This window comes from Cololabis saira, chromosome 16 (genome assembly GCF_033807715.1).
Source record: "Cololabis saira isolate AMF1-May2022 chromosome 16, fColSai1.1, whole genome shotgun sequence".
Taxonomy (NCBI): Eukaryota; Metazoa; Chordata; class Actinopteri; order Beloniformes; family Belonidae; genus Cololabis; species Cololabis saira.
This window is the reverse complement of record NC_084602.1, coordinates 24,894,491-24,911,723: the sequence shown is the minus strand read 5'-3', so window position 1 is coordinate 24,911,723 and position 17,233 is coordinate 24,894,491. Positions and strand designations below refer to the sequence as shown.

The 17,233-nt window shown below is 38.8% G+C and overlaps 2 protein-coding genes across 2 annotated transcripts; both read right to left on the bottom strand.

The window, feature by feature from the left end:
- Positions 1-92: 92 nt before the first annotated feature.
- LOC133462791 (zinc finger FYVE domain-containing protein 1-like) lies at positions 93-11,461 on the bottom strand. Its single transcript, XM_061744232.1, has 11 exons — positions 10,132-11,461; positions 8,695-9,199; positions 7,048-7,262; positions 6,812-6,918; positions 6,598-6,706; positions 6,379-6,476; positions 5,747-5,864; positions 5,458-5,628; positions 5,070-5,250; positions 4,852-4,965; positions 93-2,683 (listed from the first exon to the last, which is right to left on the bottom strand). Exons 1-11 carry the CDS (start codon positions 10,639-10,641, stop codon positions 2,451-2,453), a joined length of 2,361 nt encoding a protein of 786 aa, XP_061600216.1. The 5' UTR covers positions 10,642-11,461; the 3' UTR covers positions 93-2,450.
- Positions 11,462-15,451: 3,990 nt separating this feature from the next.
- LOC133462159 (rho-related GTP-binding protein RhoV-like) lies at positions 15,452-16,298 on the bottom strand. Its single transcript, XM_061743299.1, has 3 exons — positions 16,133-16,298; positions 15,989-16,047; positions 15,452-15,901 (listed from the first exon to the last, which is right to left on the bottom strand). The coding sequence occupies exons 1-3, from the start codon at positions 16,296-16,298 to the stop codon at positions 15,452-15,454; spliced, it is 675 nt and encodes a 224-aa protein (XP_061599283.1).
- Positions 16,299-17,233: the final 935 nt, after the last annotated feature.

Genomic DNA, 17,233 nt, shown 5'->3' with positions numbered 1-17,233 from the left:
AGACCCATTTACAGAAAATGGCACGGAATACCCACATGGAAGCTTGAGATTAATTATTTATTAAAATAATTATAAATTATTTATCATCATCAATAAGCACCACACGAGTATTTTCTCTTTATCTGAAGCTGCAGTGTTGGGGAGGGTTGGAAGCAAGGCTCATAATAACACACAGGCATGCACACAATCTATTCCTCCCACTTACAGTACTGTAAGTGGTCACACACACACACACACACACACACACACACACACACACACACACACACACACACACACACACACACACACACACACACACACACACACACACACACACACACACACACACACACACACACACACACACACACACACACACACACACACACACACACACACACACACACACACACACACACACACACACACACACACACACACACACACACACACAAAACAAGGAGGCAGTTCCAAATTAACATTTTGACAAGCGGTGCTGATACAGCTTTAATCTTATGCAAATCTTCCAGCAGTTTAGCAAGTATTCACACGTCATTTCCTCAAGTTGGATTCCAACATTTTAAAAGTACAGCACTCATTCTTGCTTGATTTGTGGAAAAGGGGATGTTGACAGTAGCACCCATTCTGATCGAAAGAAACTGGAGGAAATGTTACCTCACAGACACCTCACAGGAGATGTAATCAAACAGACAGCACAAAATGTGGATGGGAATGATCTCCAGTACAAGTAATCTAAAGGTTTCTCCTATTCTATCCTGTGCAACATTAGCGTATCAGAAGAGGGTGCGTTTGATGGAACATTCGGACAGATAAATCTATTTTGAGACCAAGCAGATGCATCATCCTCTCATCTGACATCAGAAAAAAATAAAAATAAAAAATCCATGCTAGAGCAAAAGGAAGAGTAACTTCATACGCAAAGCCTACAATTGACCAAACACCCAATTTTTTTTTTCTTGATTGAAACATTTAGATACAAGCATTAACATAAAAGGCATCACCTTGTGCTTTGTATGACATCCAACATGTAATGGTTTAGTTGCTTAACAACACAAAACTAGTCATGATGCAAGACGAGCTGAAACTCATGTCATTAAAAATGGCTCAACAAGTTCTCTTTGCCACATTTAGTATTCTTGTGCAACGCTGATATTAAAAACATGACTGAAAGAAAAAGGGTAGTTAGGGTACTTTGTAGTTGTCACAATAATATACATATCCTAATAGTAACAAATTAAAAAAATGCTTAAGAAAATATACAATAGCTTCCAGTAACAGAGTGACAGAGTGTAGAGTGACAAAAACAAGGTGTGATGAGCTGGGGAAAAAAAAAATCATGTATGTCATGAGTTGTTATCTGATCAAACTGTGACTGTAGAGACTGAGATCTTAACGGAATATGCAAAACTAGCTTGAAGAGAAATTTGGATAATCCTCGTTTCCGTACAGCCAAGCAGATAGTAAATGCACGGATAAGAATTAAATCAAACATGCCATGAAAACAAATTTGAACCTGAAATGCATACATTTTGTAAGATGTGCACACTTAAATGCCCCCCCAGGTAAAAGAGATAGTGAGGTTTATTCAGAGAGCATCCTCTGAGCAAATAAAAGGCCATGCATGCTGGAGGACTTACTTTTTTGTTTTTTGTTTTTTTTCATCCTCTCCTCATCAGTACATAGTTTTCAACACACCTCTATGTCTTCATAAGACCACAAATAACAAGATAGAATATAAATATTACACCAGCACAGACACAGTGACCTGAATTATTTTTGGCACACCAGATTTCCCGGATGAAGACCTACTGTTGTAGACTTCAGCTACGTTTGGAACTGGTTATGCTATCATATGTGGCTTCTGCCCGTGATAAGCAACAGCCTATAACAGCTGAAAAAAGGCTTAGTGCAAAAACTAAAATGCTATTATGCACGCATGCAATGGAAATTGCACTTGTGCCTGCGCAAATATAAAATATATCTCTGCCATTACATGTACGATGCCAGAGGAGGAACTACACTCAATAATGAGAAGGAAACTGATCACACCAACCACCGATGATCTCAGCTTTAAACTAATAATAATGAAATGATAAGATTTTTTTAAATATTTTATAATAGTAGAAAAATAGCTCAAACGCTTTATGTAACGGAAAAACAAAGCATCTGTGTCAATACTATTCAAAATATTGAGCCTGTGAATATAATGAGTGGAAATGCAGTTTTCACACTCAGTCAAGTTACCCAATACTGATCCACGAAGGCCACAGGAACTCTGAAAGCCCAAATCTGGTAAATATTCTATGCATTTCTACCTATTTCCTTTCCACAGATACAAAACAGAACCATTGGAGTAACTGAGGTATGCTTCAACAGTTGCCAGACTGCGAGCTGAGTGAGCGGTTCTCTCTTGTGCTCCGAGGAAGGAGAGCCCCCGCCCCCCAAAGTTAAAGGTCTCCAGGTTTCTGGTTGCAGCTGGCGCACACGCGCACGGGGTGGTCCCAGCCACGCGATGGGACCGGCCGGCGCTCCGGGGAGCATTCGCCGCACACTCCTTGGCCACAGGCGCGGCAGTGGTGCTTGGACAGCTTGGCAGTGAACTCACGCTGGCAGTTGTGGCATGACAGGATGTCCTGGTCCGGCACCCAGTAGGCAGGACGAGCTGCGTCTTTCACGAGGCCTAGAGGGACGACGAAACAGAAATACACTCATTGATATGCCTCTAATGTTAATATCTACAGCCAGTTGCCTAACCCTGCTTGCCAAAGAGTGCTGACGCCAAAAGAGAACAATATTAGGACCTCAGAGACCGACTTATCGTCATATAAATATCTTTGATCCATGAGTGCAAAAAAGTATTTCTTTAGTTTCCTGCTGGTTCATTTGAAACTATTTTCAGCCAAATCAATCCAGGATAAACATCTTAAAAATGCACAGTATGACCACTCCTTAAATTTAGATACACACTGAAAATCCACACTAAAGCCACCTGGATCCAACCTCCTTGATCAAATACCATTTTAAGGAACTGTCTCTTTATTCGCTTGGAGTGGTTTTAGTTTCACACATGCTTACATTTCATCACTAATGTCTAAATTGCACCACAACTGAAGGGAACATGAATTCCTTCTCTGTCTTTGGTTCGGTGACCATGGAAACGCTGAAACAAGATTTGGAGGTGTAAGTAAGTGGGCTAATTTTGTTGTGATTGGAGCAGGCCTCCCTTTGAGGTATTTTCGGGACGGTCATATGCAGACAGTTTCAGCAGGATATCAGGTTATCAAAAACATATTTGTCTAAGCTCTTCGGCAGCAATTACGGGCCAACAGGAGACTTATGTAATAACCCAATGTACACAAGATAAATATCTTCAGCTTATTTAAATCAAACAAACAGTGTGTCCCTTCTGGTTAAGAAATCAGGGTTTGGTCTTTTTTTTTTTTTTGAATGACTGCTTCAGTCAGTGTGTTTCCACACAGCAGAGCCAGGTAACTTAATTTAAAACAGATTTTTGGATGATATTGACACAAATCTGTTCTAGTGGCTGTTATAAAAATGATTTTCTCCAAACTGGAGTAATTTGAATTTTTGAGTTTTTTTATGTAAAAGGATATCAAACTGGCAGATCCAGTAGTGAAAACTCAGTGAGGAGTGTAAGAAACTCGTTCAAATCATTGCCAATAACTCTGAAACGAACAGCAATGTTGAATTTGCAGGAAGAAATGTCAGAAAAGTTTTGGAGCTTGATTAGTTTGATGGTGCTGGCATGATTCTGGTTGGATTTTGTATTTTACACATTTTCATTGTAGCAACCTATTGCCATCTCAGGGCAGCATCAAACACCTGAGGAGCACTTGTTTGTGTTTATGTTGCTGCAGAGACTTTGGCTTTGCCCTGCTGCAAACAAGGCAGAAGTCACAGGAGACAAAGAGCTGCAGTGTGGTGAAGTTGCACTAATGTCTAAAAAAAGGAAGAAAAAAAAAACACATACTTTGTCCAGTGCAGCTTTTACAGCAGCATTTAGCCAATTCCATGCTAGACAGGTTTGTGAAAATATTTTGTCTATAAAATGACCTGAAAGAGCTTTTTCTTCTTTTCACATTAAGGACAACACTTATTCTATAGTTGGCATACTAAGATAGAGAACATCTTATCAAACACTGGCCTTTCATTGATTCTGATGACAAAATCTGTTTATAAATCACAATTTTTCTGAGCAAGAACAAGTTTTCTCATTTCTCAAGCATTCATTCTAGGTCTTCTAGGTTTTGTTATCAAACTACGTCACTACTGACCTTTCACTGGCCAAACAAAGTTTAAGTTTGGTCAATATATCGACAGCGTTGTCAACAAAATGTTTACATTGTTTTCTTTTGAGGACGGTTTTACTTCAGGCCCTCCGGCCGTGTTTTTCCCATGTGTAGCTTATTCTAGACAGGACAACCTTACAAGTACGACATACATTTCCATGAATTGCGCAAAGTATATTCTATTTATATTGTCATTTCCATGTTAAATAGCATAGTCCCATTACTGGTTCACACTCACAGTCAACTCACCTTTTGCCAAAGCATTCATTATATTCATATAATGAATATAAACTTTACTGAGGTTTCTCCCTCCTTCATCCCATAAAAAGTGTCAAAAACAAGCGACTTCTTTGTTCCCTTTAGGCACCTTATTTATCACCAACTGGATTTACACGTTTTCTCACCGTTTTTAAAAACCCATAAATGACAATGATGCACATCGACCATAAGGGGGCACTGCATCCATGTATTTTCTCATTCACTGGGCGATGCATGTCTGCGTCTAAACATTACCCTTTAGGTTTTTGCCAATACTCACCCAGAGGGATATCAATAGCAGTGACCACGACGCCGAGTGTGTTGCTGACTGCTTCTCCAACCTTCCTGGCAAGATTTCCACCATCCTCCTCCTCAAGTTCTGCCTCGAGCACCTCTGCATAATTAAATAACACCTGCTAATGCTATGCTCACATTTACATTAAATGGCAGCATAAAACAAGAAGAAGAATAGCAGGATAATACTATGAGAGGGTGTACCTGCATATGTAGCTCTCTGTTCAAAGCAGACGTCACACACTCTGACAGGGGCAAGACCCCAGCCTCTCTCAGGGACGGGTGCAGCTTTGGAGGAGCAGCCATCACAGAAGCCCTCCCCACAAGCCCGGCAGTGATGCTTGGTGTCATTATCCTGGAAGACGGCGTCACACTTGTGGCACACCTTGTACCAAAAAAAAAACAACAAAAAAAACAGCACATGCTGTTTTTTTACTTGGAGCTAACGCAAGCATGACGCAACCTGTGTCTTAACTTGTGAGCTGCACACACAGATTGTGTAACAGCAATGCAGACAGTAAACATCCCTCTGGATATGAAAGTGTTGACTTGGCTGTTGGTGGCAGAGAGGGTTGGGCTGCGTGTCACTCACCAAGATGAGGGAGTTGGGTTTCCAGTAGGCTGGGGCTATCTGATCTGTCAGCCAAGAGGTGACGGCCTTGGCAGGTTTGACACCGAGCTCTGACACAGACTGGGCCACCAAGTTGACTCCGTCCAGAACCCGCTGTGCAGCGTTGCTGTTGTCCTTTAAAAAGCCGTCGTACTGCGGAATCACCAAAGTCAGACATTTTTATCTTTGACAATAAGTCTAGGTCTATACAAAAAAAATCAATATTTGAAAGAAAAACTGCTAAAAAAATCTGCCTGTTTGCTTTTCTTACCCCTGGCCAAACATGCTGGATCTCGGTACGAACAACTGTGTCCACGGGGTCCTGATTACCGTACCAAAACTGACGGCTCCGATAAATCACTCCGCAGGTGGGACATTCAATAACATACCTAAATATGCATTTTAAAGAAAATGCACAACACTTTTAACTATATAAATATGAACATATGTGTATTTCTGTTTGAGTAATAGAAAAAAGAATACAACATTAATGACTTGGAATATACTTGGATTATAACTAGACAACCTCTTTGATTTCTTTATTAATTTCCCTGAAATGAATGATTTGTTGTGGTTTGGGGCTATTAAATTTGGTAATTTATACATTTGTGTTGACTGCAGGATATTAGGAAAACATGCCATATGTGATATCATAGTTAGCTATAGCTAAATATAAGCTGTGGATTCTTTGTCCAAATCCCAAATTTTGAACACATGTCTGTTTCCCATCTTTCATCGCAACGCTATTGACGTTTAGAGTAGTGATGCACAGACCACCATTTATTGTAATATTTTCTTCGTTTTTGAGATATGGATAATGTGATGATGAATTTTCAACATATTGTACATTACAGTCAACTGCAACAATGAAATTCAGTGGAAGTGTTGAGTCCTGCCACTCACCCGGACCAGGCATACTTGGCGAGGCCCAGCCATGGAGAGTCTGAGGATGCGGATGTCTTAGGCACAACAATCACTTCCTTCCCCCCCTCATAGCACGCCTGACACCAATGCACAATAAAAAACGATTTTAACTTAGTCCTCATCAACAAAGGAAAAAGAATCATTAGCGTGCAGCGGCTAAAGAGGGATCAAGAGATCAAGTTTAAGGTTCACGCTCACCTTACAGGTGTAAATGCGATTGTCAAACTGAGCAGAGTAACGGCAGCGATGCTTCGCCTCATGGCACACACCTTCTCCTAAATGGTTCATACTGTTCTTGCAGCCAGATCTGGGACGAATGCAGTGAATGCAAGATGTTAATGAAAACCAAACCGAATGAAGGAAACATTCATATTAAATCTGATCATTTTTACAAAAGGTAAGACCAACTGACCCACAACTGAAGCACACGCTGGAGCAGGTGAAGTATTCATCAGGAAAGAAGCTGTTGTGCGCTACAAGCTCACCTGCAATTTCCCCATTGAAGCGCTCACTCAGTGCCTGCAAAGACATCAGGGACCAAATGATATTAAAACAAAGTCTATGTTAACCAACTAGTGAACTATATTCTATGACTGATTCAGATCATTGTATGCAAATCAGATCTTTCTAGACTGCATGCAGCTCCACCTGCAGGGCTTTATAGATGACCACAGGGGTGCGTGGGGAGCGGGTGGCATTGTTATCCAGGAGCTGCTCCAGCTTATTCTGCAGGCCGCGGAAGTCAGTAGGAGGACTCAGAGTCTGTGTGCCCCAGTACTGGACAGAGCTGAAGGCTTCTGGGTAACGGGACAGTTTACGAAAGCGATCCAACAGCAGGCGATCTATTGAGTCGGATGATTTATCTACAGCAAAACAAAAATAGAGATTGCCATCATCTGCAATGATTATACTGTTGGAAAAACATAGTTTTTTTAAATACTGAGGTTTGCTGTTTGAATTATGACGTGAGGGAAATACATCAGGGGCTAGATGCATAAAACTGTACAGTTTCATAAATATAACTGTGCACATTAATATAAAAATGTCTTTTTGTGTTAAATTTAAAGAAGCTGTGAATATAAATACTTTTCTTTTAGAAATGTCAATCATAATGAACTTTTATGTAAGCACAAAAGCTTGATAAAAATAGAGTTTGCACACAATATAATAGAAACAACAAGGAAAGTAAAAATGTTAAAGTATATCGAATCGTTACATTAAGAGACGTAACGCTATATTTGGTGTGGAATAGCTAACATATCAGCAGAATGGGGAAGAATAAAAAAAGCTAATCTAAGGTCAAAGAACATTTAGGTCAACAAGATTGCAAAGGCAGTTTGTTTTTTAGTTGTTTTAGGAAAAGTCACTTGGTTGGTTTGTTAGAAATTATACATTTGCAGACCTGTTTTTTCCTGCTTTACTTTACATCACTATGAAATACATTTGCATATATTCTGCCCTAGTGCTTACTGTGGCACACCACAAATAAAAAACAACCAGTTGGCTGTTTCAGGCAAGAGTTGGTAAGATATATCTCAGCAATAAACTGACATTATTTAGTCAATTGAGGCAACTGAACAGCAGTTAACTCATTTGAATTAATTTTATCATCCTTAGTGTTCAGAGGTCATACCAGCATGCGTTCATATTTCAGCACACTCACTACAGTTGTATTTTGAATGTTTTTTATTCCCCCTCATAAACAGTAAAAAGTGTCCATAAGGTTCTATTTACTGTTGAAATAAATAACTTGCAGGCCTCACATGGGTAATGTAATACACCATGGTGAACGTCAGGTTTTCTTATTTGAGTCAGAGCATTTTCACCCCGTCACAACAGACTTCAAAAAGTGGCGAACTGATGCACAGCACAAGATTTTTATACCCTAGGACAAGGAGTATAAAAGTAATGTAGCTCATCGAATAATAGTTTGTAAATGCATTATAATTGTTTTAACAGTGGTGCATTGTAAAATGCATTGTAAAAACTGGATGTATAGAGGAAACAGCCTGTCACTGCAGAAGCAGTTCCTGTCAGTCAAAAAGATGTGTTTACACTTTTGTCAAAATGATAGAAGGCCACAGTACCACTACTATAGACTGATATTTCCTAAAGTGTGTATAGTTTAGTCATCAGGTTTTTTTGAAAGGGTCTGCCTCACATCTTAAACAGTGATGCAAAATGATATTCATAGAATCACAATTCATAAAAGGATTTAAATAAAGTTCTGTCCAAAGGTTTTAACGTCTATATTTTATGGGAGATACAGCAGAAAGAACTGGGATGATGTTTTACCTGAGCCGAGCAGCTTAGTGTGGACAGTTTCGTGGAAGATGACAACCGCAGGACCCAAAGTGGACAGTGGGACATCCAGACCACAGCGGGCTGATGTGGCTTTAAGCTCTTTGGCAAAATGCTTCAGATAAGCATCCGAGGCATCACCAAGGAACTTGAAAAGGTCGTCATGGAGGCGGTCAGCATGGGTGCGGTAGATTATAAGATCAGAAACGGCGAGCACCTTGAGTAGGAGGCGGGTTCTCTGTCCCTGTTTGGAACTGTTCCCAAGCAGCCCCTCCGTATCAATGACCACTACTTTATGGATGGGGTCGAATGCCGCCCACACTCCCACGGTGCACGACTCCTGCGTGGGAGAGGTCTTGAACACCTCTCTGCCCGTGAAGAACGTGTGGTTCAGGGTGTGAGATTTGCCCTCTCCTGTGTTACCGAAGATGGACACCACTTTCAGCAGCTGGTCCGCACCGCAGCTGAGGCTCTTTATGAACGAAGCATCATCTTTAATCTTGAGAAGAAAAATTGAGAAATGTATTAATATGCAGTGGTGGACAGTAACGGAGTAAATTTACTTGAGTACTGTACTTAAGTACATATCCAGAGGATTTGTACTTTACTTGAGTATTAGATTTCTTTGGTACTTATTACTCTTACTTGAATACATTTCCAAGACAAATATTTTTACTTTTACTCGAGTAAATTTCTAGGAAGGCTGAAAAGTACTCGTTACTTTCAGGTCTGCTCTTTTTTCTTCTTCCCTAAAATCCTATTGGACACAAACTGTTTTTGTCAAAGGACAGTTTGTTATGCTCTATATTGCTATATTGTACTGGTACATGTCCTTCCTGTAAAGTTAAGTGACTTCAACATTGAGTTATTGAAAGCAGAGATGTAGTTTTTTGTAAAGCAGTGGTCTTTGAGGGGGATCCAGACTTAGTTGGATGGTGCAGGTTCATTTGGTTTCAGTTCATGATTGTTAATAAACTCTGCATCATCTGCTGTCCTCTTATGATCCCATTCATTCGATTTGTTTTTGGTGTTTCTGCAGGTTTTATATAACATTGTGGTTCTAAAAGCAGCACATCAGTGCAGCTGGTTTCAAAGAGTTAATTCTCAGAAACAAGAGTTAAAAGATCCTTAATTTAATTTAGAAAAAATATAGTAATTTACTGATGTGGAAAATAAGAAATTTACTCTTACTTTTACTTAAAGTAAATTTAAAAGCATTTACTTTTGGATACTTAAGTACCTTCAAAAGCAAGTACTTTTCTACTCTTACTCGAGTAATATTTTGACTGAGCTACTTTTACTTGTAACGGAGTAAATTTTGACCAATAGTATTTGTACTCTTACTCAAGTACTGGGGTCGAGTACTCTGTCCACCTCTGTTAATATGCACTCGGGAAAAAAAATTACAAAAATGTCACTTGCACAACTCACCTGTATTTCCTCATTTTCATCAACCAAGAGAAAACTGGACACTTTCTCCAACAGTTTTGCCCTCTTAGATTTAGCCTCATCAGCTATTTGAACAGCAGGCTGGACACACATCTGGACAGAGGTGGCCTCTTCAGGTTTGGGTTGTGGTGGATAAGAAGTGAGCTGGTGTTTCTTCTTGCTGCTGCCACTGTGGGTGCGTTTCTGACAGTCTTGGCACAAGTTAACCTTACAGTTCTGGCAGCGAACCACAGACCTGTGACGCTTTCCGCCATCCCCAGGACCCCCTTTACAGTTGTCACAGTAGGGGACGTGGCCAGGACCTACTTGGACCCGCTCATGGTTCTTCTGCAGCTCCTGGCTGTGGAGCTCCAGCTCACAGCGAACACACTGAAGGCTTTTGCAGTCATTACATTCAAATGCAGCCTCTTCTGAGCCCCCACACGCATAACTCTCCTGACAAATTAGACTAGTGTTGACTCCCTTTTCAGAGGACGAGCCATGCCCACTCATTGTTTCTTACAAGGAGAGTTTATATTCAGGACGAGATCTCACTAGAGCAGCTTCCACACTTTCAAGTAAAAGTCGAAAATTCAATGATGAAAACAAACAAAAAATAAATAAAATAAACCTAAACCAGCTGCATGCTTAAAAATAGTCTCCACAGTGATACAATTTATCAAATGTGTCCACTTAGGATGACATTTAACCACTTTTATGTAACATTATTTGGTGCAGCATAATAAGAAAACTAACAGAGGAGCCGCAGGCAATTAACTTAGTCGTGCAATAAAGTGAAGCACGACATAAAAACAGAGAATACGCAAAAAAAAATCTACAATATTTAATGTTCAAGCAGCAGCTGGTACCAACAAAGGAAATGAGTTCTTGATTATAAAAACGTCGATGCTAACAGCAGGCTAGCCGGCTAGCTGAGACACAAAGCTCCCTGGGAAATGTGGTTTCTGATTATTATTTGTCATCTAAGTAGGAATACTTAGCTTACAGCGAGCTGGACAGCTTGAACATTTCCCGAGGAAGAGCTGTAATTATCAAGGAGACAAGCCCCAACACTTCACCGTCGTTAACAAACCAGCTAGCCGCCTGAGCTGCAATAATCACACAAACAGCAACAATAATAAAAACACTAACAGCGTCTAAAACTCGGATATCCACGTAACACTCGCGTTTGACCGGGAGGGAAATCCACGCGATGGCTATTTAAAATACTTTAAAAGTGTTACTGAGCGCAAATCCTTCCGAGCAGTGTCATTGTTTTGTTCTTCAGCCCCCTCCCTGGCAGGTTGCTCCAGCAGCTACGTTGTGTTGTTGTTGCCAGCTGCATCAGCTGATCAGATTATTTCAGTCACAGGGTCAGAGGCGAGCCGAGGGCAGGGGCATTATGGGAAATGTAGTTTTGTGCCACCCCACCGTTTCACGTTTAGGGGTCAATGATAGGGTTGCCATCCGTCCCTTGAAATACGGAATTGTTCCCTAATTGGGAAATAAAAGTTGCGTTCCGTATTGAACCAATACAGACCAATTTATTTATGTCATAATATACAGGTGAATGTCTGAACATTTGAATATATTGCAAAACTTCATTCGTAGTAAATTCAACTAAAGGTGAAACAAATATATTATTTCCCACTACATTCAAAGTGAGATATTTCAAGCCTTTATTTGTTATAATTTTGGCGATTATGGCTGACAGTTTATGAAAACCCCAAATGAAAAAATCTCTATATTATGAAATCAATAAACCATTCAATCATCAAAATTATAAAGGTTTAACATATCTTGCTTTGCGTGTAATGATACTGTGTAATATATTAGTTTCACCTTTTAAGTTGAATTATTGAAATAAATTAACTTTTACACCATATTCTAATGTTCCGACCTTCACCTGTAGGTTATATTCTACATCTGGGCTGATGGACGTACACATCATGGGAGGCTATTTCAGTAGCTAGTATGGTTGGCTGTCTGTACAGTCACGCAAGTTAAATGCTATTAAAGCACTTTAAACTTTTAAATCAAAGCATTTTTTTCATATAAAATAAATACATTTCTATGCAGTTTAGAAGTTTTGGGGATGTCCCTTTTTTTGGCGCCTGCGCTGCTGAAATCGGGGTGTCCCTTATTTCTATTTCTGAAAGGTGGCAACCCTAGTCAATGACGAATAAGGATTTTCAACAGGTCAATTTTAAAATAATAATAAAAAAGAATATGTATTGCAGTAGTTCAAACATTAAGAATGTTGTGTACACATAAATTCATATAAAAGTTTTAAATTTAGTTTTTTTTCAAGATGAATTGGCTCTAGCCTTAAAAAAGGTCATGTGGTGCAACCATGATTCATATTAAAATAAATTAATTTCCTTAACATCTTGACATCTTTTTTTTACAAGTTTTCAGTGTTATACAAAAATTGTTGTTTTTTTAATGTTTGCGCCACATGATATTTCATAAAATGGACGTCATCAGTCAAACCTTGTTTGTATATTATGATGGAAATATAAATACAAATGTGTTGCAATCTTACACACTACAAAACACTTCGTAAATCATGCCAGATAGGGCAGAAGATTGATTTAAAAACATTTAAAATGATTTCAAAAAAAGTTTTCAAGACAAGAATCATGGTCAGACGTTCGCATCACATGACATTTTGACGCTTAAAACAACAACAAAATCCCAAATAACTAGTATTTTTTGTAAAATTCAAGTGAGTCCATATATGGTATTTATTTATCCTTTTAAACCTTTTTTGAATTGAAAAAAAATCTGTTTTTCAGAAAATATAGGCTTCACATCATTGACCCTTACAATTTACAATTACAAAGGGAAAATCTCAAAATCAATAGCAATCATGTACAAAACCAAATACATGCTAAATCGTAAAAGTTTATACTTAATTTACTGTTCATTGATACTTCCTTATTTAACTTACTGTGTGGAACTATGGGGATCTACGTTTAAAACCATAACTGATCAAATTGATTTACTACAAAAACGAGCTATACGCATCATAAATAAAGCAGGATATTATGATCATACTAATTGATTATTTTTAAATTCTCATATTCTGAAGTTTAGAGACTTGGTTTATTATAGAACAATGCAAATCATGTTTAAAGCAAAAAATAAAACACTGTGTGCAGAAGTTTTTCATAGCGTCTGAGAGTAAATATGTGTTAAGAGATGGATGCAGATTTTTGTTACCAAAAGCGATAAAAGAAGTTAAAAGAAGATGTATTTCTTTTAAAGGGGTCCAGCTGTGGAATAGTGTTGATCTCAAACTTAAGCAATTGTACTTCCTTTATGTTCAAAAAATCATTATGTGTATTTATATATGGGAGTTATGGCTGCAATTGAAAAAAGGGGAAAAGAGATATGTATGTGTATGTATATGCATCTATGTGTGTACATGTATGTATGCAAGTGTATGTACAGTATATATTATATGTTTGTTTTTTTGTTTGTTTTTTGTTCTTTTTTTCCCCCCACTTGACACCATGTATCGTGTAGCTTTAGTTGTGTAGTAGGCGGGCATTAATAAGCTCTGCTTCTGACTGAGCCTTTTTCAGTCAAATTGTAAAATTTGTTTCTTCCTTGTTGCCTTGAAAGGTATATATGACTGAAATAAACTTAAACTAACTAAAATGACTAAATTTTATAGCAATTTGCTGTGTGGCCTATGATTAGGGTTGCCAACTCCATTCAATTTTTTAGCCCTTTTTTTGTGAGTGAAAGGATTTTTTTAACTATTTGACTTGAACCTGAATTGAATTAGATGCATATTTTTGAATACCATGAACACATGGAAAAAATGATTATCCAGCAATTCACTTTAATACAAAATAACAAAATGAACTGAATAAAATAAGAATATTTCTTAAACAGAAACCTGTCCTGCTTAACTTAAAATGTTATAAATTAATATAAAACAATAGAAAGAAAGCAGAAAATCAATTCTGTAATAGTGCACATAATAACAATAACAACAAAAGTGCAAATAGAAAGTCTGTAGAAAACTTGTAAACATATTTGTGCCCCAAAGGCCGTGACTGTAGGCTACAAGTAGTAAAACAGGAAAAAAATAACTTATGAACTCAACAGCTCAATGCCATTTTCCATTGGCATTTTATGACTATTTTTTGACTCACAGATACGGGACGAAGTGCGTCCCTTTTCAGCTCAATATGGGACACATACTTTAGTTTATAAATACAGGACGATTCCGTTTTTCAAGGGACAGTTGGCAACCCTACCATAATGAAAAGAATTACAAAAATGTAAAAGCAATCTTAAGATTCACAATGATTAAAAAAAAAACTATGGTTCTATTTTCCATTTTGTTGTTCTGTGTTTGAGTGGTTGCTTTAAAAAGTTAAACATCCATCCATTATCTATACCCGCTTTATCCTTTGCAGGGTCACAGGGGTCTGCTGGAGTCTATCCCAGCTCATTACAGGTGAGAGGCAGGAGTTACACCCTGGACCGGTCGCCAGTCCATCGCAGGGCCACACATACAGACAACCAGACATACTCACACCTACGGGCAATTTAAATAATCAATTAACCTACTATGCATGTTTTTGGACTGTGGGAGGAAGCCGGAGTACCCAGAGGGAACCCATGCAAGCACAGGGAGAACATGCAAACTCCACACAGAAAGACCCCCGCCTGGCCAGGGAGTTGAACCGGGAACCTTCTCGCTGTAGCAACAGTACTAACCACTAAGCCACCGTGTTGCCAAAAAGTTAAACATAAAAAAGGAAAATATCTTTACAAATGTTAGTAAAGACCTTTATTTCTACAATTTAAAAAAACATTAAGAAAATGCAGTTAGGGGGTTTCTTCGTGGTTGTAGGAACTGTCCACATCCTAAGCTTTCAAACAAAAGGATGGATTAAATGTCTTTTGTCTTGTAAAGTAACACTTCAAAGTAACAGCAGGTGATCATTTATCCTAAATGGCACTTTGTGTTTTCCCTCCATTTCTACAGTAAATTCCAGAGGAGAATCTAAATGTTGGTTGTTGTCAGAGTCTATATTTTAAGCAAAACACAACACACAATGAAGAGTGTTCAATGAAGTACATTTATTAGCAGCAATAAAAAAATCCAAATCAAAACAAACAACAAACAAAAACCTGAATCCAACAACAGCAAATGTAGTAAAGAGCACAATATACAGTGGGGAATTTGTCAAATTATGTACATTTTGTGACATAGAGGTTTAGTTTGCCACAAACATCCATCATAAAAGGGATTTTTTGACCAAACTGAGTTTATTAACTCCACTCCTCAGCATTTTTATCAGATGAATCTGAAGATTTTTCTCCATCCACAATCACAAAAAGACTTTAAACGTTCAAGTGGGCTGAGCTTTCTGGATTTAGAGCTCCTCTTCTTGTGCTTAATGGCAGCAAATACAGCACAGTCAAACACATCTTTGAGGTTGTGCTGTGTGAGAGCTGAACACTCAATATAATTATGAGCTCCAACCCTGTGAGCGAGCCTCCTGGCCCGACTAAAGCTCACCGGTCTGGTGTTTAGTCGGTCCAGGTGAACGAGGACGCCCACATTGTGACAAAGGTCCGCCTGGCTTCCTACCAGAACGATGGGTGAGGTCTGGTTGGCGGCGCGGATCTGTGGGATCCATTTGGAGGTGATATTGTCAAAGGAGACGGGATTCACAAGGCTGAAGCAGAGGATGAAGACGTCCACATGGGCGTAACACAGAGAGCGAAGATGGCCAAAGTCTTCCTGACACATCAAATAATCAGAGATGAGGAGCAAAGCACTTACAACTGTCATTAAAACAAACACAAATGGTTGATATGCTGTATTTACCTGGCCGGCTGTGTCTATCAGTTTGAGACGAGTTGGGATTCCATTCACATGAACCAAACCTGGAAGTTTAATACAAATCAGTTTATTTGCAAAAACAAAAAAAAAAATCAGCTTTAAAAAAAAAAAAGAAGAGACTTCTCTTACCAGTGAAAACATCAAATGCTGTTTGCTTGTACTCGCTGTTGTATCCATTGAAAATGTAACTGATGATTATAGTAGTCTTCCCCACTGCTCCATCACCAACCAGCATGCAGCTCAGCTCTTCTCTCAGTCTGTGTGGTTTGTCAACCCTCTGACTGACTTGTGCCATCTTTCCTTGTTTTAATCACTCCATTATCAAGCAGCATGAAATGTTGCAGGAGTGAGGCACTACTGTAAAAGCTGTCCCTTCTCTCAAGGGCCCCTTGGTCCAGATAAAGGGAGAAGGCCACCTCCATTTGAAAGAACAAAGGCACCCAATCAGATGAGGGACCCCCTTTCAACACTTTGTTTCAGTTTGATGGAGACAATAAAACTGGTCACTCCCTCCAAGACCGATTTGATGTAAAAGTCAGCTGACACGATTACAACGTATTACATGAGTTTAGTGTATGTATCAGTTTAATTGTTATAATTAAAACAATTTGCACTATAATTTGAAAATTGCCTTCAAATGTTAAAAGCTGTAGTATGCATTCATATATTAGAGTAAAGCTAAGAGGAAGCTGAAAAAAGCCCGTCCAGTACAGCCCGCATTAAAATACTGTAATGCAATAATAACGTGCAATACCGTCATTCGCCAGAAGAGGGAGGTGTTACTCCAGGATCGATCCCTCCTTTTATTCGTTTTCCAGACACGCTTCTATGGACCTTGTGTCCACTTTTCCCCCAACTCGTTTATTTCCACAAATTGGTGTTTTGTGGGAGAAATAGATTGGCAATCGTTCAGATGAATACCTCTCCACATTCTGCATTCTGTTCTTCTTCTTTATATTTTTTTATTTTCACAGAACAGATAACTCCAGTTAAGAGAGAGTATAAATAAAGTCCACAAAGTATACTGTCTTCATGTGGACTTAATAAACAATTAGTTATCAAGGACCCACACTGTCAACAGTGCTACAATAAATCTGCCCTTCAGTTGGTCAGAAAATTTACTTCATGGCATTATTGATGACTTCATGGCATTAACTAAATTTGCAGCCAAAAGCATCGATTTACAGGATGGGGTTGTATAAGAAAAAAAAAAAGAAAGGAGGAAAAAAC